Raw genomic sequence first — 22,200 nt, 5'->3', positions numbered from 1 at the left:
ATTCTAATGATGATGAATTGATGATGATGATGTTTAGGTTTCTAAGCTTTATAGTAGAGCATATGAACTGATACCTACTGATTCGGCTGCACGGAAACATGTCGACTCTTTTGACCAAACCTGGGTAACTCATCTTTACCAGAAGGCCACATTCTTTGAGACGGAGGCTCGTCAGAGGCAATCATCCATCCTACCCGAATCCGAGCGACCTCATGAATTCTCATCGGTCGAATCCTGTGCTCTTGATCATGATGCAGAATGTGTCCCTGAGATATTAGTTAGAGGGATTTGCTGCGGGTCCTCGACGAAAGCCAAGCTGCACTCGACGGTATCCAAGCTGCCATACCATGTACCAACACGACGAATGCCCATTGACCTCATCCACTCCGAGTACAATCCTTTCAAGATGATGAAGTATGGAAAGCTGGTGGCTTACCCATGGGACATGCCTCCTCCTTATCCAACAGAATCGGCAATCCTCCAATCTTCCTTGTCTTCTTGGTCGTCAGATTCGGCAATCCCCCAAGCTTACTTGTCTTCTTCGTCGTCAGATATTCTTGCATTCATTCCTTTGAAGAAGAGTGAGCCCTTGAATCTCTATGAGTCCCTGCGCAGTTACTTTGTCCTCAAATACTCTGAGAGTGTGGCAGAGAGAGTAGATGGCCTTCTGGAAATGCTACACAAATTGCGCAATGAGATGCTGCGTGATGACCTTTCGCTACCCCTTCGCCGTGACTGCCTCATGCGTTATTACAAATGCCTTTGCATGATTGAGCCTGTCTTCCCTATGAATGCCTCACCCAACCCACCTATCTTTGTTTGGTACAATGCCATCAACCCTCAACAGCACTCTTCTCAGCATAACATCCATTTGGAGAAGGCCTCTGTTCTCTTCAACCTGGGAGCCCTCTGCACCCACATTGCTCTCTCCTGCGATCTCACCACCGTCCAAGGCCGTCGCCTTGCCATGGACGCCTTAAAGGATGCTTCGTATTGGTTCCATCAACTGGCCATGTTTGAGTCTCGCAAGGCATCTGGCACCATTGACGTGTCACGATACTACATCCATGTCCTAGATTTTCAGTTTCTCGACTTGGAATTGAAGTTTCGTGTTCCCCAACCTGATGAACCATCATTATCTGGATATCCTGTATGTATGATCATCTACCGTTTCAGTTGATCTTTTCTTAGTACAATTGATTGATGTCAATCTTGATTTGTTAAATTGTTTGATCGAGATGATGCAGGTTTCAGCTTATTATCCGTCGACATCTGGGCCTCCTTTAGCTTATGATCCATCGAGTGATGTCACTCAACAATTTGTTTTAGGGTATTCTAATGCTCACTCCCTGCTTCAAGGGGTATGTGAAATACCAGCACCATGCTTAGACCTTCTCTCTGAGGTTAGCCCCGTCAAGATTATAGATGGAAATCTTGTGGCCAATGCCGCAACCTTAGAGGCACCAAATTTGGCATTGGAGAACATGAGCTTGCAGGAGACACAACAACTGTAGCATTACCGTAGAGAAAAGCTTTAGTTGGCACAGTGTTTTTTCTTTACAAATTTCTCTCAAACCCCTATGTGCATAAGAATTGATAAACTGAGAATTACACAATTAAAACTTCAATCAATTTCTGAGTTCTTCATTACTTTCATATTTCTCGTACTATATATTTAAGCCTTAATACATATACCATATGTCCTTATTGGATATAATATATTATGCAATGTTGTATTATATGAGAATTAAATGATCTGTTATAGATATGACTTATGATAGAATGAAATATTATCATGTTTTATATTATAGAGCCAACCCTACCTAACCAAAAAAATATATTCATATCCTCTCTCTTCTTTAATTTCAATTGATAATTTCTCTCTACTTTCCTCAAGTTCTCATATATATTATTTTGTAATCAATCATCCCTCAAAGACAATGTTACGGTGGGTAACCGGAGATTAATAGAATAGATGGCGCTAGTTGGCCCAATCGTCCGCGGATGGTAGTCTCCGAGCTGGTTCGTATGCTGGAGTCTCCTTCCGACTTGTATGCGCGGATGGTAGTCTCCGATGCCTAAGTTAGCAAGGGTGTTAGCAGGTCTAAAGAGTATTGGGCTTAGAGATACCTGAGGGGTGTCAGTGTATTTATAGTGGTGAGCCAATAACCACCGTTGGAGTAGTGCCGTATCTTTTGGGTGTTAACCGTCCTTTTATCTTAGGGAGGTTAAGATATGGCTTGATGAAGCGGGTAGAGAGATTTTAGGGGCGGTTACTCATTTGAATGAGTGTTTATCTGCCAGCTAATCTCATGTCCGACTTCTTTAGAGTAAGTCGTGGTCAACACCGACTTCTTATATGAAGGTCGGTGCTTAGCTAGGCTTAATTCTTCGGATTAGGCCTTTTATTTGGACCTGGGCCTTTATCCTTGGGCCAGGGTAGGAACAGTGCCCCTACTTGAGCCCAAGATCTCTTTAGGGCTTGGGTTCAATTATTTAACTCGGGTTCGTAGCCGACTTTCTTGGAGGAAACACGGGTTTTTAAACCGACGTGATTTTTGCGACCTTTTGTTTCTGACAGTTACGTCTATTCAAGTGTCGTGTCCGTTAGGGATGCACTTAGGGATTGATGGCTTTGGTAACGGTGCACTCTCATTAATGACTGCTCCGTTTTTACCATTATGCCCCTTAGCATGTTTATAAATACTTTCCATCTCTTTCATTTTTCCGTTTCTGCAATCTTTCAAACTTCTTCTTTCTTTGATCGTGCTGCATTTTTGTGTTCGGAGACTTCTACTTCTTACAACCTTCATTTTCGGAAAGAGGTTAGTTTCTTTTTTCTTCTTCGCGCTTTTTGTATGACTTTACTTTGTAGAGAAATAGGTTTGTAGACTTTGGCTTGGTTCCTTTTTCTCCTCTCTAGAGACCTTTGTTTTTGATTTTTTCTTTTCTTTTTCCCTTTGTAGGTTTTCTCATTTTTCCTTAGAGAAAGAAAATAGCCTCCGTAGACTGGGTCGATGTTACTGTTCTAGGGGAGGAACCGTTGGTTGATGCGGAGTTTATTACTCATCTTCGCACCCACCACCGGCTCTGTACTTTGGATGAGGATGAGCCTAAGTATGAATTGCTTGTCCCTGGTTCAGAGGACCGAGTTTGTCATGGGAGAGCCAACGAAACGGCTCCCCATTTCTTCTTTATGTATGAGTGCATGATCACCCGCCTGGGCGTCTTTCTACCCTTTTCAGATTTTGAGGTGTCTGTTCTGCAGTATTGTCGGGTTGCCCCTACCCAACTTCACCCCAACTCCTGGGGTTTCTTGAAAATTTATCAATTTATTAGCCATGCTCTGGATTTCCCGACTTCTCTGAAAATCTTTTTCCATCTTTTTCATATGACCAAGCCTTTTAGTGGACTGAACAATAAACAACAATGGGTTTCCTTCCGAGCCATACAAGGTCAGAGGATTTTTACCCTTTTTGATGAATCTTTTCATGACTTTAAAAATTTCTTTTTCAAAGTGCAAGCTGTAGAGGGTCATCACCCCTTTTTTCTGGATGATAATTCTTCTCCTCGCTTTCCCTTATACTGGTTGGAGGCCTCCCCTTGTGAGAAATATGGTCTGAATGACCTGGATGAAGTAGAGGCTGCCGTTGTGGGGTTCCTCCGAGAAGTGTGGGGGAGGGCCCCATATTTGGATACTAAAAAATTTCTCCAAGGGTCTCCGGCCTTTATCCAATCACAGCTAGGTAGTTTTCTCTCGTCTGTTAGATTCCTGACTTGTTAACTGATCATTCCGACTTGACTGATTCTTTAGCTATTGTTTTCTTTTTCAGAAATGGCAAAGACAAATGCTCAAGAATCTTTCCAGAGGGTCCAGGAGGCTAAAGCTAAGTCTCGCGCTCGAGCTGGTGGTGCCAGGGTTATCTCTCCTCCTCCTCCTCCTCGGAACGTTGGGACTCTTTCCAATCCCATGGTGATTTCTTCTTCAGCTCCCTCTCAGCCGCCCCCCGTCGTCCGACCTTCCCCTGATCCCAAGAAGCGCAAGACTTTAGAGTCTGGTTCTTCTGGTGAGGTTAAGGCGGATGCTCTTGCATTCGTCCGAAAGAATATCTATCCTCATGCTCGTATAGGCATGGATGATATGTCTGTTCGGAGCCACCTTACCACTATGATCGAGGAGAGTCTTAAAGCGGCGGGGGTCTGTGGCAAGCTCTTAGATATTTTCGAGAAGACTCCTCTCAGCTCCTTAGGGATGACCTCGAGGGTCGAGAAGCTGGAAGGAAGGCTTCGTGCATATCAAGAGCATGAGGGAGAGTTGAGGAAGGAGGAAAGAGATACCCTTCGGGGGAAAGGGAAGGTTTTGCAGGCCCAATGCAACATGGAGATGGATCTGAGGAAAACAGCACAGGCCAGCTATCAAAGCTTATTCAAAGATCTTGTGTCTGTGAAGACTGAGCTGTTGAACTCTCGGAAAGCATATGATGAGTTGGAGGACTCTATTGCTGATGGCGCCGAGGAGTCTTGGAGGATCTTTCTGGAGCAGGTCAGAGTTATTGCTCCTGACTTGGATCTTTCTCCTTTACATCCTGACAAAGTTGTTATTGATGGTGCCATTGTAGATCCTCCTGCCCCCGTAGTCGTTTCTGAGTCAGAGTTGAAGACTCGGGGGCAGAGGATTATTGAGTCTCCTCCTCGTTCTAAAGACGCTCCGAGTTCTTCAGCAGTTCCTCCGACCTCTTCATCTCCCATGGATGCTTCTGGTGGCGCTCCTCCTGACTCCGGTGGTGGTGATCCGTCTACTCTTCTTCCTAAAAAATGATCTGTGGCTATTTGGGGGTCCGGCCTGTGGGCCCCCCCGTTTTTAAACTCTTTATTTATTTGTTTTTGGTGGTGTTGGTTGAACAATTTCTTTTGGCCTTCCCAGGCCGTAAACAAAATATTAAAAAATACCCTTTTTAATAAGGGTTTTTAAGTTAAAATAAATGGCTACCCTTTTTTGGATAAGGGTTTAGATTACCTTATGCGTGTATGCTTTTTGGTTTTTTGATGTCTCCTTGATCTTTTCTTGAAAACCTTTCCTTTCGGCTTGTTTGTTTTTCTGAGCTTTTTGTTCAAGGACTTTTGGGACAGCCTTTAAACTTTTTCCTAGGTTTTCCAATCTCTTTTTGTTATCCTCTATACTCGACTTTGTTTTAGCGAGTTCTTATGACTTAGGTTATTTTTGCGATGCGTTTTTCTTCTACTCGGTTCTTCGCTCCGATCTTCGGGTCGGAGTATTTCCGAGCTTTTCTACTCGGGTTCTCATTTCGACTTATGAGTCGGATTGTTCCCGAGTTTTTACGATCAACTCATATAACCTCTTTACACCGACTTGTACCTCGTCGTTTTATCCTGACGACCATCTAGGTCGGTTCATGGGATTTTCACGTTTTGTCGAGCTTAAGTCGGCGCGTTTCGTAGAAAGACTTAGAAAAAAAATAAAAAGGATTTTATAAGAGATATTTTAGATGAAAAAGATCTTTATTTATTGGGGAGGTACCTTCTTGCTACTAAGGGTTTTTATAGCCTATTTTCCCTTAGCTTCTACTATGATGCCTCGTTAAAAACCCTTCTCCAAAAAAAATCCTTTAATTTTGGGAAAAAATCATGAAGTTGGGAAAAGAGTACATCAGGGAGTAGAGTTTGCTTTTAACTGTAGTACCTTTTCATATTACAAGCATGCCACGACCTTGGTAATTCAGTGCCGTTCTGGTCGGTTACTTTATAATAACCTTTTCCTAAAACTTCATTGACTTTGTATGGTCCCTTCCAATTTGCGGCGAGCTTTCCTTCTCCTGATTTGTTGACTCCAATGTCGTTTCTGATTAAGACCAAGTCATCCGGGGCAAACATTCTTCGAATGAATTTTTTGTTGTACCTTGTAGTCATCCTTTGTTTCAATGCTGCTTCTCCTATCCGGGCATCTTCTCGGACTTCGGGGAGCAAGTCGAGCTCCTCTTTGTGTCCCCGTATGTTTCTGACCTCATCATGGAGAATTACCCTTGGGCTTTGCTCATTGATTTCTATTGGTATCATGGCTTCTACGCCATAAACTAGTCGGAAAGGTGTTTCTCCCGTGGCGGATTGGAGGGTTGTCCTATAAGCCCATAGCACCTGAGGGAGGGGAGCTCTTCAGCCCAAGCTCCTTTTGCTTCCTGCAATCTCTTTTTTAGCCCTGCCAGTATGACTTTGTTGGCTGCCTCGGCTTGCCCATTGGCTTGTGGGTGCTCCACCGAGGTGAACTGATGTTTGATTTTCATACTGGCTACTAAGCTTCTGAAGGTAGCGTCGGTGAATTGGGTTCCGTTATCTGTAGTAATGGAATAAGGTATCCCATATCTTGTGATGATATTTTTGTAGAGGAACCTGCGACTTCTTTGAGGGGTGATGGTGGCCAATGGTTCTGCTTCTATCCACTTTGTGAAGTAATCTATCCCCACGATCAGGTATTTGACTTGTCCTGGCGCTTGGGAAAAAGGACCTAACAAATCCATTCCCCATTTTGCAAAAGGCCTTGGAGAAGTGATATTGATGAGCTCTTCTGGTGGAGCTACCACTACAAGAAAAAGGCGCATTTGTAACAAAAAATATTGTTACAAAACGTCGAAATTTTGAAACAAAAGTTTTTTGTAACAAAAAAAGGGTCCATTGCAGTAAGTCCCGTTACAAAAAGTTTTTGTAACGAAAAATGGAACTGTTACAATTCAATACCATATTTTGTAACAATTTTTTCTGATACAAAAAACTAGAAGCCGTTACAAAAGTGGTAACAAATTTTGATCTTGAAGGTATTTTTCGTAACAGTCAATTTTTTTCCTATCAAAAAATTTTGTTACAAAATGTAACATGATTTTGTAACATTTTTTTTCTTTAGTTACGAAAGCAAATTAATTATTTTGTAACAACTTTTTTTTATTACAAATTACATGCATAATTTACTAAATTATTTTTTTAATTAACTAATATATTAACTATTTTACTAAGCAAGTCTACATTTATATAATATGTAAAAACATAAATAATTCAAACATGCCTTATTTATCTAACATTGTTTTAAAACAAAATAACATTAGTGAGTACATTGATTAGTTCTACAAGTTATATGTCTTACACAAGTTCAACCAAAAGTTAAAAGTTCTAACATAGATTAGTGTCTCTATGAATCAAAATATTTTTGAGCACTCAAGATAGCATGTGGTCACCATTTCAGCACTCCTGTAAATAAGAAAAACCGAAACAAAAAGTTAGGTGCATAGTCAAAAGTTCCTTAAGTTCAAAAAGTTTCTAAATTTTCAAAACAAGCAAGTTTGTATTCACTTCTCAACAATTCAAAATGCCAAAATAAGTGATACACATGTATGTGTAGAGCACATAATCAAGTAAATATCAATCACAAGTAAGTGGCATAAATTAAAACAATTTGGTATTGACTAAGTTAGAAACATAAAGAAACATATAAGTCAAAGAACATTCAAACACCAAATTCCAATGAAGCATAAAAGTCACAAGGTTGAGACAAGACTTGAAAAATTCATGTCCTATGTGACTTAAGGTAAGTTAGGCATGAATAAAATAAATCAAATTAGCCACATTGATAGAAATAAATCTTTAACCTTGTGAGAGCATGTAAAAGAGGCTCTTTTTTTAAAAGAATTTCAAGTTCGTGTTCAATTTGAAAATTTACTTGAACTATTCAATGCATATGAGTGATTTAGTATGAAAAAAAAGGGCAAAGAATGTTAAAGGCTTGACCACAATTTGCAAAGAAATATCTTGAGGCAATCAGAAATCATGTAGCAAACAAGGGTCTATTTTGACACAGAAATTCGTCAAATAGAACTTATTTGCACAAACAACACAATGCAGTTTAATTGATCAACCAAATAGGACAACAACCAAATAGTGAATAACAAAACCCGAAGTTTCCAGCTTCTAACAACCAAAACAGTGAAGCACTTAGCCGGATAATCAATCAATTGAGCTTAGCAATAGTTGAAAACCAAAAGCAATTAAATACCAACTCAATCAATTAATTGAATCAAAGATGAATATTGAAAATAGATTAAGATAAATTCCGGCAGCATTTCAGCAGTAAATTTGCCTATTTCACAATTTCAATCAATCAATTCAAATTTCATATGAATTCTTTAATAGTTAAAAACACAAAAAATCATAATGAATTCATAAGAAGCAAGTAAATAAGCAAATTCCAGCAAGAAAACATGAGGATACAATTAAAATCAATCCAACCAGCAAGAAGCAGAGCAGCACTCAACAGAACAGCAATCAATGACCCATCATACAGCACCCAAAACAGTAAAATGAACAAAGGTAATGGATTCAGGTAGCATTCTATTCATTGAAGTCAATAACCATTACACTTGCAAGTAGTAGGGGCACAGCAATTTATCCATTAATTCAACAGAAAATCAATCAAGCCAAACTAAAACGATTTCAGCAACAGATTTATCAATAAAACCAATCTCAGTTCAGCAACCATCATCTATTCCAACACAAACAACAATAACTCAGCAGCATTTCCCTTCTCATTGAATTTAAGAATCATTTAACAAGCAAACAATGAGGGGGAAAAATCAGCAGCAACCAACAGCAAGTATAGAGCAACAATAACAACTTAATGTGAGAAATTATTCAACAACAAATGCACACACAATGCAATCACTATAAGCACAAGTAACTATTCGAAAGGTATTTATGTCATTTCCAACAACATATTACACCAATTGAAACTATGATAACATTAAATGAATTCAAGGACTGAAGCCTTAAACAATTAACTTTACAATCAAAAGTTCAGATCTTAACACCATAATCAAATTATTTACCCCAAAAATAGGCACTATTGAGAAGGATTTGCAGCTGCGTTTGACACAATCACATCTATATTTCCACACTTATGTAATGTTCAACAGCATATTCAATTTGATCCATCAAAATAAATAAATCACAATAATCTCTAATCAAACAATTTATAATTCAATTTCAAAAAATCAACGAATTCAACCAAATTTCCACTCAAAAATCTCAATCATTCCAATCATAATTTCAGCCACACAACTCAATTAATTCAGTATAGAGTCAGAACTTTTCAACAATTCCATCAAAATCAGAAAAACCAATATCAATTTCTGCTTCAAACACTCACAACGCGGGGCTTGACGACGACAAACCCTAGTAGCAGCGGTGGCAGGAGTGGCTTCGACAGCAGCACCCAGGCGTGGTGGTGACGTAGCAGAGGCTTTCTCCTCCACTGACACTCGCACGGCTCTTCCTTCTTCCCTGAACGATGTCGATGAACAGAGGTGGCGGCTCCTTGGACGACAGTGGCGGCGCGACCAGGGACGAACGCACGGCTTCGGCGGCGATGGTGGTTGCGACCTCGACGGCGAGATGATGCGGCGAAACCGGAATCAACGCGGGACGATGGCTTCTCTTCTCCTCCTGCATCGCGAGCTCTGTCTCTCCCCTTGTCAATGACGGCGGCGTATGAACAGCGGCCATGGAGCGGCGACTAGACGACGGCAGTAGCACGTCCTTTCTCTCTATCCTCCCTCTGCTCTCTGTGCTCTCCCTTTCCTCCTCCCCACTCGGTTCTTCCCACTTCTCTCTTCTCTTTCTTCATTTCTTCTGTATGTGGGTGTATAGGCCTTGGGGACGGTGGATGGTGGGTGGCTGTGAGGTTAGGATTTAATTTAGGGTAAAATAGGGTTTTGTGTGTGTATGAAATTAGGGATTTTGGGTTAATTTAGAATCTAATTGAATCTCTAAAATTACTCTAAAATATTATTTATTATATTAAAATATTAATTGATTTGAAATCAAATAATCTAATTGAAATTATAAGGTAATATAATTAATTTCTTTATTTATAAAATTATTTGTATTAAATTCTGAAATCTCAATTATTTAAATCAAATTATATAAAATTTTTTATTATTTTTCATTTGCTAAACTTTATAATTTAAATATAGAAAATAATTCGATAATTATAAAATCAGATAAAATCTTAAATTACTTTAAATTCAATTAATCAAAATTTGTTTTAATTATCTTTAATAAAATAATTTCAGAGATTAAATACTTAATGATAAATAAATCTAAATTAGCTCTTAATAAAATCTTCTAAAATTTCTAAGTCTTACAAATTCTATAATACTTCTATTATTGAATTTTAATTTCAAATAACCAATTATAAAGTTTGCACAAGAATATTAATTAATTTCACTTCAAATATTAATAAAACTAATTTAATTACTCTTAATAGATTAGTTTATAAAATAAGAAGTTTAAATTAATAATAAGTTATAACTTTTTCATGATAAAAGTTACTTAAATTAAGCTATATAATTCTTTCTTATTTTTCAATTACTAAAATTACTCAAAATATTCAATTATAATAAAATTACTTAAGAATCTTAATTGATTTATAATGAAATCATCTCCGAATCTATTTAATTATTTCTAATAACATAATTTCTAAAATTATAAAGTTTAAACTTAATAAAATAAAATCACAATTTATTTATATTTAGATTTTCAAAAATGCAGGATGTCACAAAATAAAATTATTTTGAAAAAAATATATACACAATTTTTTTTACTCTTAAAGTGTTTAACATTTTGAGAAAAAAATTGTTATAAAATATATTTATATTTTGTGACAAATAATTAATTTGTTACAAATAATATTAAATTTTCTGACAAATTAATTTTTTGTTACAAAATAATTGGAGTTTTTGAAACAAAAAATTGTTTTGTTACAAAACAATTAGAGTTTTTGAAAAAAAAACAAAATTTGTTACAAAATATTTTGAATTTTTGCAATTTGTTTTTTTTTTGTTACAAAATATTACAATATTTTGTAACAAAACACCGTCTCGTTACAAAAACTAACATAATTTGTAACAAAATAAAACAGGTTTTTACAAAATAGTATTATATTTTGCAACAACTTGTAATGTTGTTACAAAACATTATTCTTTTGTAACAATCACATATTATTATTACAAAATACTATTTTTTTGTAACAATTTTAAATTTGATACAAATTTTTTGTTACAGATGTTCCATTTTCTTGTAGTGTACGTGGAAATTTGCATGCATCTGACATGGTTGACACTTTTTCACAAATTCTGTGGCATCTTTCTGTAAGGTCGGCCAGTAGAATCCAGCTCGGATTACCTTTCTAGCTAACGACCTTACTCCAAGATGGTTCCTTCCTGGCTAGTGACCTTGCTCCGAGATAGTTTCCGCAGATACCACTATGTACTTCCTCCAGTACCTCGGCGGTTCTTGAGGTCGGTACGCATTTTAACAACGGTGTCGATATCCCCCTTCTGTAGAGGATATTTCTTACCAAGGTGTAGTGTTGTGCTTTCCTTCGGATCTTTTTAGCTTCTTTTTCCTCTTTAGGGAGGATGTCGAATTTCATGTATTCGACTAGGGGGTTCATCCATCCGAGGTCTAGACCGACTACCTCAAGTACTTCTTGCTTATCTTCTGTTATGTTTGTCTTCTATTTTTGCTACTGAGGGCTCCTGGAGGGTTTCTTGAATCAGGCTTCTGTTGTTTCCTCCTGGTTTGGTACTTGCTAATTTGGATAGGGCATCCGCTCTGCTGTTTAGATCTCGAGTTATGTGTTTGACCTCGGTTTCTGCAAAGCGCCCAAGGTGTTCCAGAGTTTTGTCCAAGTACTTCTTCATGTTTGGGTCCTTTGCCTGATATTCTCCACTTATCTGGGAGGTCACCACCTGTGAGTCGCTGTATATCATCACCTTTGTAGCACCGACTTCTTCTGCCAACTTTAGTCCGGCGATCAAGGCTTCATATTCTGCCTGATTATTTGAAGCCGGGAATTCAAATTTTAAGGAAACCTCTATCTGGGTTCCTCTTTCCTCTACCAATATTATGCCTGCGCCGCTTCCCGTTTTGTTGGAGGATCCGTCTACATAGAGTTCCCATGTAGTTGGCTTTTCCTCTTGATCCCCTGCGTATTCTGCCACGAAGTAGGCGAGGCACTGGGCTTTAATTGCTGTCCGAGTTTCATATCTCAAATCGAACTCGGAGAGCTCTATTGCCCATTGAACCATTCTCCCTGCAACATCCGTCTTTTGGAGGATTTGCTTCATGGGTTGGTTCGTACGAACTCTTATTCTGTGAGCTTGAAAGTAAGGTCGTAGCCTTCGTGAGGCTATTACTAAGGAGTAGGCAAACTTTTCTAGTTTGTGGTACCTTAGTTCAGGGCCTTGTAGGACTTTACTGATAAAGTAGACTGGATGTTGTCTGACCTCGTCTTCTTTTATTAGGGCTGACGAGACAGCCCTGTTTGCCACGGATAAGTACAGAACGAGGTCTTTCCCCGGTACTGGTCGGGTTAGGGTAGGAGGTTGGCTTAAAAACTTTTTGAACTCTTGGAACGCCTCCTCGCATTCCGGAGTCCATTCGAATTGGCATCCCTTTCTTAATAAGGAAAATAGTGGAAGGGATTTTAGTGCCGATCCTGCCAAAAATCTGGAGAGGGCTGCAAGTCGGCCATTGAGCTGCTGGACTTCTCTCAAACAAGTCGGGCTTTTCATTTCTAGGATGGCTCTACATTTATCGGGATTGGCCTCAATCCCTCTTTGTGTTAGCATAAATCCTAGAAATTTTCCTGCCTCCACCGCGAAGGCGCACTTTGCAGGATTTAGTCTCATCCCATGCAGCCTTATGGTGTCGAAGACTTGTGAGAGGTCAGACAAGAGGTCGACTTCCTTCTTGATTTTCACTAGCATGTCGTCGACGTATACTTCCATTAGGCTCCCCAGGTGAAGGGAAAACACTTTATTCATCAACCTTTGATATGTGGCTCCTGCATTCTTCAATCCGAATGGCATGACCACGTAGCAAAAGTTAGCTCTGGGTGTGATGAATGATGTTTTCTCCTGGTCTGGCTCATACATCGGGATTTGATTATATCACGAGTAGGCGTCCATGAATGATAAGTATTGGTACCCCGAGCTGGAATCCACTAGGGTATCAATACTTGGTAGGGGATAAGGGTCCTTAGGACATGCCTTATTTAGGTCGGTATAGTCGACACACATTCTCCATTTGCCATTCTGTTTTTTGACTAGCACTACATTGGCTAGCCATGTTGGGTACTTGACCTCTCTAATAAAGCCGGCTTCCAGGAGCGCCTGTACTTGCTCTTCTACTATTAGGGCTCGTTCTGGGCCGAGCTTGTGTCTTCTTTGTTGTACAGGTCGGGACCCTGGATGAACCGAGAGCTTGTGGGACATGAGCTCGGGGTCAATCCCAGGCATGTCAGAGGCCTTCCAGGCGAAGAGGTCGGAATTATCTCTTAGGAGTTTAGCCAACTCTTGTTTTAGAGTTTCCCCTAGGTTGGCTCCTATATAAGTATTTTTCCCTTCCTCTTTACCGACCTGTATCTCCTCGGTTTTTCCTCCCGGTTGTGGTCGCAGCTCTTCTCTGGCTCTTGTACCGCCGAGCTCTATTGTGTGAACTTCTCTGTTCTTTCCTCTCAGATTTAGGCTTTCATTGTAGCATTTCCTCGCCAATTTTTGATCTCCCCTCACCGTTGTTATTCCCGCTGAGGTCGGGAATTTCATGCAGAGGTGGGAAGTGGATACCACCGCTCCGAGCCGATTAAGGGTAGTTCTGCCGATTAAAGCATTATAAGCTGACCCCACATCAATGACTATGAAGTCTATGCTCAGAGTCTTTGATTTTTCCCCTTTTCCAAAAGTGGTGTGAAGGGGCAAAAATCCTAGTGGTTTTATTGGCGTGTCCCCTAATCCATATAGGGTGTCGGGATAGGCTCTTAGCTCTCTCTCATCTAACCCTAGCTTGTCGAAAGCAGGCTTGAAAAGAATGTCCGCCGAGCTTCCTTGGTCTACTAGGGTTCTGTGGAGATGGGCATTTGCTAGGATCATAGTTATTACCACTGAATCATCGTGTCCAAGGATTATTCCTTGCCCATCTTCTTTTGTGAATGAAATGGTGGGAAGGTCGGGTGTCTCCTCCCCGACCTGGTAGACTCTTTTGAGATGTCTTTTGCGAGAGGATTTGGTGAGTCCCCCTCCCACAAACCCTCCTGAGATCATATAGATATGTCTCTCTGGAGTCTGCGGTGGTGGGTCTCTTCTATCCATATCATCTCGCTTTCTTTTTCCATGACTGTCCGACCTTTCTATGAGATATCTATCAAGCCGACCTTCTCTAGCCAGATTTTCTATCACATTTTTAAGGTCGTAACAGTCGTTTGTGGAGTGACCATATATTTTATAGTACTCGCAGTAATCGCTGCGGCTCCCCCCTTTTTTATTTTTAATGGGTCTAGGGCCTTTTTTATTTTTAATGGGTCTAGGGGGTGGCAGTCTTTCAGTGTTACAAATCTCTCTGTATACATCCACTATAGAAACTTTCAGGGGAGTATAAGAGTGATATTTCCTTGGCCTTTCGAGACCGAGTTCTTCCTTTTTCTTGGTTTCCCTTTCCCTCTCTTTTGTTGAGGGAGGGGCCCCAGGTCGCCAGCTCAGGTCTCTTAATTTGGCATTTTCCTCCATATTGATGTACTTTTCAGCTCTTTCTTGTACATCACTTAGAGAAATGGGGTGTCTTTTAGATATGGACTGTGAGAAGGGACCTTCTTTTGAGTTATTGCCTCACTAAGAAATTCTTCTCTCTGACATGAATTTCAATTTTATTTGGTGTGGTGTTTTACAAAATTCAAATGGAGTTCAACTCATCTTGTGATCAAACAAACTTTCTGGGATATCACCCACACATGAGATATGATCCAGGACCACAAAATGACTTATATCATTATCCTCATGGTCTCTGTGCATATCAACAAAAGTGTGAACAATTAAGAGAAATGAATTCCCTCCCAGAGCTACAAAGTGAACCATGCTGTTATGACATTGACACAAACTATGGCTGGGAAGGGAATTTTAATTCTCCAAATGCTATTCATCAAGAGACATCATCTCTTGATTATGCTTTCAACAAATTCATGCAAGATCCCTCCCAAGGACCACAAGATTGTCCATACTATGATGATTTCAACAATTCTTCAAGTTGTGCCTGGGAGGAGCAAAATCAGAAAGCATTTGAGAGCCCATATTCCACTTATCAAGAGCCATCACCTCTTAATTATCCAACCTCACCTCCAAATTTTTCATATCAAAATTCTTCACCACTTGAGTTTGCCTCAACACAAAATTCCTTCCAAAATTCATACAATTCAATTCATCATCCACAAAATTCATTCCACCAACCACAAAACTTATTCCACAATTCACAAGATTCATTCCATACCACTCAAAACAACCTCACCACAACACATCCATATCAACAAAACTTCTCTCAACCTTCATCTATTAAGCTAGTAGCTGAGGACCTCCTTCAAAAGTCTAGAGAACTCATGGAAAGACAAGAACAATGTTGGGAGGAACGAGAGAGCCTTTTTGAGAAAATAGATGGGCACTTAGAGCAAATAAGAAAACACTTCGGGTTGCCAAGCAGTGAGGATGAAGACCAATTTGTGGGTGAAGAAATGGAAAAAGAAGAACAAAAGGTCCCTGTGTCAAGTGAAATTGCAATGAAGGATGAGGTGGTGGAGGTATATGAGCACAGAATTCCTAGTCCACAGAGGTTAGTTGAAGTAACAATGGAACATGAAAACTCACAACTCTCTCAAACTTCCCTGAAACAAAAAGGCTCAACAATTGAATCCATCCTTGAATCTGTGATCGAAAAATATGAAGAGGAGATGAAGAAATCTTGGGAAGATCAACAAACCTCCTCCATGGAAGAGATATTAAAGCAAATGTTGAGTGTAAAAGAGGAAGTGGAAGAGCAAGAACGTGAGAAAGACACTCAAGAGAAATCACACTCAACTGAAACAGAGAAGTGCAAAAAGGAAGGGCTCATAGAACCACCAATTCAAGAGGCTTTTGATGAAAAGAAGACTCCAACAATCACACAACCACCAAGACTTGGATTCAAGGAAGTGAAGGCAATTAACAAAAGCACCAAGAAGAGGATTGTGACCAAGATACCAAGGACAAAATGCAAGAGAAGGTCAACTGCAACACATCCATCCCCTGAACCAGCAAGCTTTATTCAAGCAACACTACTTGTCTGCATAATCATAATGCCTCTGCAGTTTTAGTTTTCTCTTTTGATTTGACACTTTTGCATTCTACTTGCTTTAGTTATTTTTTTATCTTTAAATGCTTTCATTTAGTTTGCTTATTAACTGTTTTTGTTAATACATTACCAAGAGATCCTTATTCATGATAGATTCTTAGCTTGATGATTGTATTTAACATACAACAGTTTCATTTGCTTAGTTTTAATTCAAATAAATTGACATATGATTGCATTCTAAGTTTGGTGTTGCTATGCAACAAAATTTATTTCTAATCTTTACTGGATACTTGCATTAATTCCAAGTGAAAGTGTCACACTAAGTTTGGTGTGCCACTTATCTTTTATGCAATGTATTGTGCTCACCTTCTTAAGTTTGCAATCAAAATGTCTCTGTCTCTTGTGCCTTAATTGTTATCTTTAATTTTGCTTACTTGAAACACATGTGCTACTAATGTTTCATTGTGTAAGACATTCATGATCTATCTTAGCCCCATAGCCACGGTTCTAATTGTTGCTTGAGGACAAGCAATCATTCTAAGTTTGGTGTGGGAAGGGAAAGAAAAGGAGGAAAAGGACAACAATAGAGAAGATAAATTACAAGGTTGTAAAGTTCTTTTTCCTCTCATTTGTTTCCAGCACTTTAAATTGCATGATTGTCTTATTACCTTCTTTATATACATGTGTGGTATGAATAGGCATAGTTTGATTTCTAAATTGCAACATGCTGCTGTGACATTATGACTACCAACTTGAGTTTTGTAAAGCTTAAAGCAGTAAAGTATCATGATCATAAACAAACAAGGAATTAAAGAAGAAATTAGTATGTGCATACAAGTATTGGAAAGCTAGTATGATTGATTGTTGCTCAAGTACATTAGATTTTATTTAATTGAAGTTTTCATCTAGGACATTTTGTGAAATCTTTTGAAAACCTTGAAGAAGCAAATGCAATTAAGGCAAGAAGAGAAAAAGGGAAAGAATGAGAAAGCTGAAGGCTCTGAGTACCAATGACAATTTCATTGTTATGTACTTGTGGTGTTTATGTATCAAGTAAAATGCTTGAAAACAAAACACTTAGAAGTCAAGGCTAGGCTCAAGTGCAAAAGCACTCCCTCAAAGCTCAAGGCTCTGAGCATCAATGATTAGAGAGTCAAGAAAAGAAAAGAACTGAGCATCAATGATTAGAGAGTCAAGAAAAAAAATAAAACGAGCTTAATGAAGTCCTCTAATTAAATGCTTGTGGTGCTTATGTATCAAGTGGTAATACTTGAAAACAAAGCATTTAGAATCGTAGTTTTGTTATTAACTCATGGGGCAAAGCACCCAAAAGGAGAAGCTAATAAGAAAAATCAAAAGCTTGTTTCAAGGAATAAATATAAGAAAAAGATTTCATAAATTGAGCTAGATAGAAGCATCAATCATTTACATTTCTTTTGTGATTGTAGCATGCACAGAAAACTAGCTTGCCATGAACATTAACTTACTATTCTTCTAACCTTGGATTGTCAATCTCTATTGCATGATTCTTTTCTTGCTTGAGGACAAGCAAGGTTTAAGTTTGGTATTGTGATGCCAGGGCATCCTGGCTAGTTTTACTAGCCATTTTTTGTATGCTTTAGGTTGGTTTCATGCATTTTCTTAGGCAATAAGCAAGTATTTGGATGAGAATTGTATGCATGCCTTGATTCAATCAAACATAGTTAATTATGTGCATTTTCATGAGATTTATGCAAGAATTGTTTGATGTTATGAATGATGCAAAATCTTGTGATTTAGCAAGGCTTTGATGCATGTGTTTGGTTGATGATAGGTGAAGCAAAGAGCCCTGGAGCAAGAAGGAAGTCACCAAGGGCGTTGCCAACTCTAGAAGGGTGTTGCCAATGCCAATGTGTGAAGCAATGAAGTGAGGAAGCCCTGGATGATAAGAGGCAGAGTGCACGTTGCCAACTTGGGCTACCATTGGCGTGTTTGATGATAACGCCAGCAGCCCTGGAGAGTGATTCTAGAGGAGTTTGCACGTTGCCAACTTGCACTTCTACTTGAGTGTTTGGCAATAACGTCAAGAGGCAAGACTTGGCAAGAGAGGAGAGGAAAGCTTGGTAGGCAGCAAGCCTTGGATCTCCATCCATCGAGCACGTTGCCAACGCCACTCTTCATTGGCGTGTTTGACAACAACTCAAGCCAACGTTGCCAACGCCAGGAAACATAGGCGTGTTCAATGACAACGCCAAGCAACAAGCATGGAGCCTTGAGGATAGCTCGAGCACGTTGCTAACTCCAGGAAGAGTTGGAGTGTTTTGTGACAACGCCAAGCAAGGAGGCTGTCCAGGAAAGGAAGCCAACGTTGCCAACGCTGAAATACAAAGGAGTGTTTGTCAAAAACGCTGGTGAGCTGGACAGCCTGACCTTACCTCCTTCAATGGAGTATATCTTGAGCTACAAAGCTCCAAATGAGGTGATTCCAACGGCATTTGAAAGTAGACATCCATAGCTTTCCAACCATATATCATAGTATGGGATTGGCATTCATTTGAAGCTTCAAAAGCTGGCTTCATTTAGAGGTTCAGAATCTGAAGGCGTTGGCAACTTGGAAATACAAAGGCGTTTTTGCCAAAAACGCCTGCGATTTTAGCAGCCTGACCATGTCCTCTTCAATGGAGCATAACTTGAGCTACAGAGATCCAAATTGAGTGATTCCAGTTGCGTTGGAAAGCTGACATTCAGAGCTTTCCAACCATATATAATAGTCTATAGTGAAGCATGAAATGGAAGCTTGAATCAGAGTCATCTTTAGGTCCCAAAAACAAGAAAATGAGGTTGAAATTTGAGGAAGCTAGAAACTAGCCTTGGAGGGAGCACGAGCACGTTGCCAACGTGCCAACAAGGGGGCGTGTTTGAGGACAACACCAGCCCCATGTCTCAGCCTTGGGAGGTTTGCACGTTGCCAACTTGGAAGAGAGGGGCGTGTTCAGCAACAACTCCAACAAACTTGGCAGCCTGACCTTACCTTCTTTGAGGAAGCATAACTTGAGCTAGAAAAATCCGATTGAGATGATTCCAAGTGCATTAGAAAGAAGACACTCTGAGCTTTCCAATGATGTATGATAGTCCATATTGAAGCATAGGATTGACACTCAAATTCTGGGCAACATTAAACATGAAAGTAGAGTCAAGAAGAAGAAAAGCAAGTTGTTAGCAACAACTTGGGCTAACAACGCCCAAACACCAATGCCCACTTCCAGGAAAATACTTTGCACGTTGCCAACGTGCATTAAGGCTAGCGTTATTGGCAAAAACGCCAAGCCATTGGGCCAGAACAATGAAAATGGGTCTTGTTTCCTCTATTTGACAAGAATTCTTTCATGAGCTAGCTAACCTCAAGCAAGCAAAACCCATAAATCTCAATCAATCAAGGCCACAAGAATCATCTAGAATAGTTAATTTTCATTTTGTTTGTAATTTGTTTTTAATTTCATTTCAATTTGTAATTTAGGAAAGCCTATATAAAGGCCATAGTTTCATAGAATTAGAGGTTGGATTGAAGGGATACGGAGGAGACCAATTTGAAATTCTGTGAATTGGCACACTCCATTGAGAGTGGGTCTTCGGACCCCTCCCCTTCATACACTCTTCTTCACTTCCCCTTCTCTTCTTCCTTAGTAGTAGTGTAGTTTAATTTGTAGTTTTCATTTATGAATTCTTGAATTCTCAATTTCTGTTTTGAAGTCTCACTCTTTATTTTCATGCACTTTAATTTCATGCAATTTAGTTTTCAGTTGAGAGCAATGATCACTTAATTCCCTTTTCATTAGGGGGAAGAGCTCTGCTTGTTTGAATGCATTGATGAACTCCTCTTTTCCTACTCAATTCAAGTGGTTAATCTAAAGAGGAAACTCTTGTTCTTCAAAGATTCAACCACCATCGAGAGAGGGGTTAATCTATGAGAATTGTGTGGTGAATTTGAGGAATGATAACAATTAGATCACGAGAGTGGCAATTGGCTATGTTGAGAGAGATTGAATCACCAAGAGATTGGGATTCAATCACCCATTTGCCATGGATCTATACCCATGATTGAGAAGGACTTGACTAACATCAATTCATGAAAACTTGCATCTCTGATCCCTAATGATCCTCTCCATCATTAATTCTTATTTCTTTTGCTTCTAGTTGTTTGACTACCCATAACCCAATTCCCTTCTACATTCTGTCAATTTATTATTCTTGTTATCCACATTCTGTTCCTTTAGTTCTTGCTATTTACTCTTATGTTCTTTAAATTTCTGCAACCTTTAATTCCCTGCAAGTTATCTTTGATGTCATTTAAGTTTCTTGCATTTTAAGTTTCCGTTATTTACTTTCATTTTATTTCTCTCCTCTAGTTCTTTAAATTCTTTGCCATTTAAATTCTTGCAATTATGTTCAAAAATCACAAACCTCATGAAATCAAAACCATGTTTGCTTGACTAAATTTACCATTAACTAAAGTTGCTTAATCTACCAATCTCCGTGGGATCGACCTCACTCTTAGTGAGTTTTATTACTTGATGCGACCCGATATACTTGCCGGTTGTACGTGAAATCTCATTTTTACGTATCAGTCCACATCGTTATTGCCTGTGTCCAGATTCTCTTGTTCAGAATCTGTCTCCACATGGCCTTCTTCGTGGGATCTGTCCGCCATCGATGGATGATCTCCCGGGTCCCCGGCAACGGCGCCAATGTTACGGTGGATAACCGGAGATTAATAGAATAGATGGCGCTAGTTGGCCCAATCGTCCGCGGATGGTAGTCTCCGAGCTGGTTCGTATGCTGGAGTCTCCTTCCGACTTGTATGCGCGAATGGATGGGGGTGGTACCTGCAAAGACACTCCGATGCCTAAGTTAGCAAGGGTGTTAGCAGGACTAAAGAGTATTGGGCTTAGAGATACCTGAGGGGTGTCAGTGTATTTATAGTGGTGAGCCAATAACCACCGTTGGAGTAGTGCCGTATCTTTTGGGTGTTAACCGTCCCTTTATCTTAGGGAGGTTAAGATATGGCTTGATGAAGCGGGTAGAGAGATTTTAGGGGCGGTTACTCATTTGAATGAGTGTTTATCTGCCAGCTAATCTCATGTCCGACTTCTTTAGAGTAAGTCGTGGTCAACACCGACTTCTTATATGAAGATCGGTGCTTAGCTAGGCTTAATTCTTCGGATTAGGCCTTTTATTTGGACCTGGGCTTTTATCCTTGGGCCAGGGTAGGAACAGTAGTAATCAGATATAAATATAAAGAAAAAGACATGTTTGAAAGATTTAAGAAAATATATACCACAATATATCATTATATATGCACAAAGTAATTGATAGTTCAAATTAAAGCATTTGAGGAACATCACCACCCCAATAAATTTGATGTTAACTTCAAATATAGCATTCAAGTTCATGTTTTCAATTAAAGTTACAGCTAATAAGATTTATGAACTCATAGGCTATAACATAATATATGATTCAAACAAGGATTAGAATACTTATGAACCCTCCAAGATAGATAAAGATTAATCTTCAATATATATATATTTGAAGAGGAGTTTGGTCTTGATAACCGAAACTTCTTGTTTAATTTCCAATAATAATATCACTTTTTGATATCATCCCTAAAAAAACTAAACATAACTATCCATTGAACCAATCTTTTTTTTTTTGAATTAAAGAAAAGAACTAAGTATCATAAATTATAGATAATAATCATGTATAATACATAAACTAACTGCTAACTGCTCTTTCTTGGTTTGCTTTTCCTCCTAGCTCAGCTCAGCTTCTAGAAGGAACCACCACCCCTCCTTTAGGAACTTGTGCTTCTTCTTCTTTGTTCTATTTACCTTGTTCTTGTTCCATTGATGATGAGCTAATAATAATATCCATGCTTGCTTGTGCTTTTCTCTCTTCCACATCACCACCACCACCACCACCTTCCATTTTCACAATAATCTTCTTTGGTCTTCC

The 22,200-nt window shown here is 39.2% G+C and overlaps 1 protein-coding gene across 1 annotated transcript in view; it reads left to right on the top strand.

Moving 5' to 3' along the window:
- Window positions 1-22,200, top strand: part of LOC107495946 (uncharacterized) — a 55,643-nt gene that overhangs the window by 708 nt on the left and 32,735 nt on the right. Inside the window, exons 2-3 of the mRNA XM_016117146.3 lie at window positions 38-1,150; window positions 1,248-1,403. Of these exons, the coding sequence (XP_015972632.2) occupies window positions 38-1,150; window positions 1,248-1,403 (1,269 nt within the window). The remainder of the gene's footprint in view (window positions 1-37; window positions 1,151-1,247; window positions 1,404-22,200) is intronic.

Source organism: Arachis duranensis, chromosome 6, assembly GCF_000817695.3.
Source record: "Arachis duranensis cultivar V14167 chromosome 6, aradu.V14167.gnm2.J7QH, whole genome shotgun sequence".
In the NCBI taxonomy this organism is placed as follows: Eukaryota; Viridiplantae; Streptophyta; class Magnoliopsida; order Fabales; family Fabaceae; genus Arachis; species Arachis duranensis.
The sequence above is the reverse complement of the archived record's forward strand: the minus strand, read 5'-3'. Positions and strand labels throughout refer to the sequence as shown.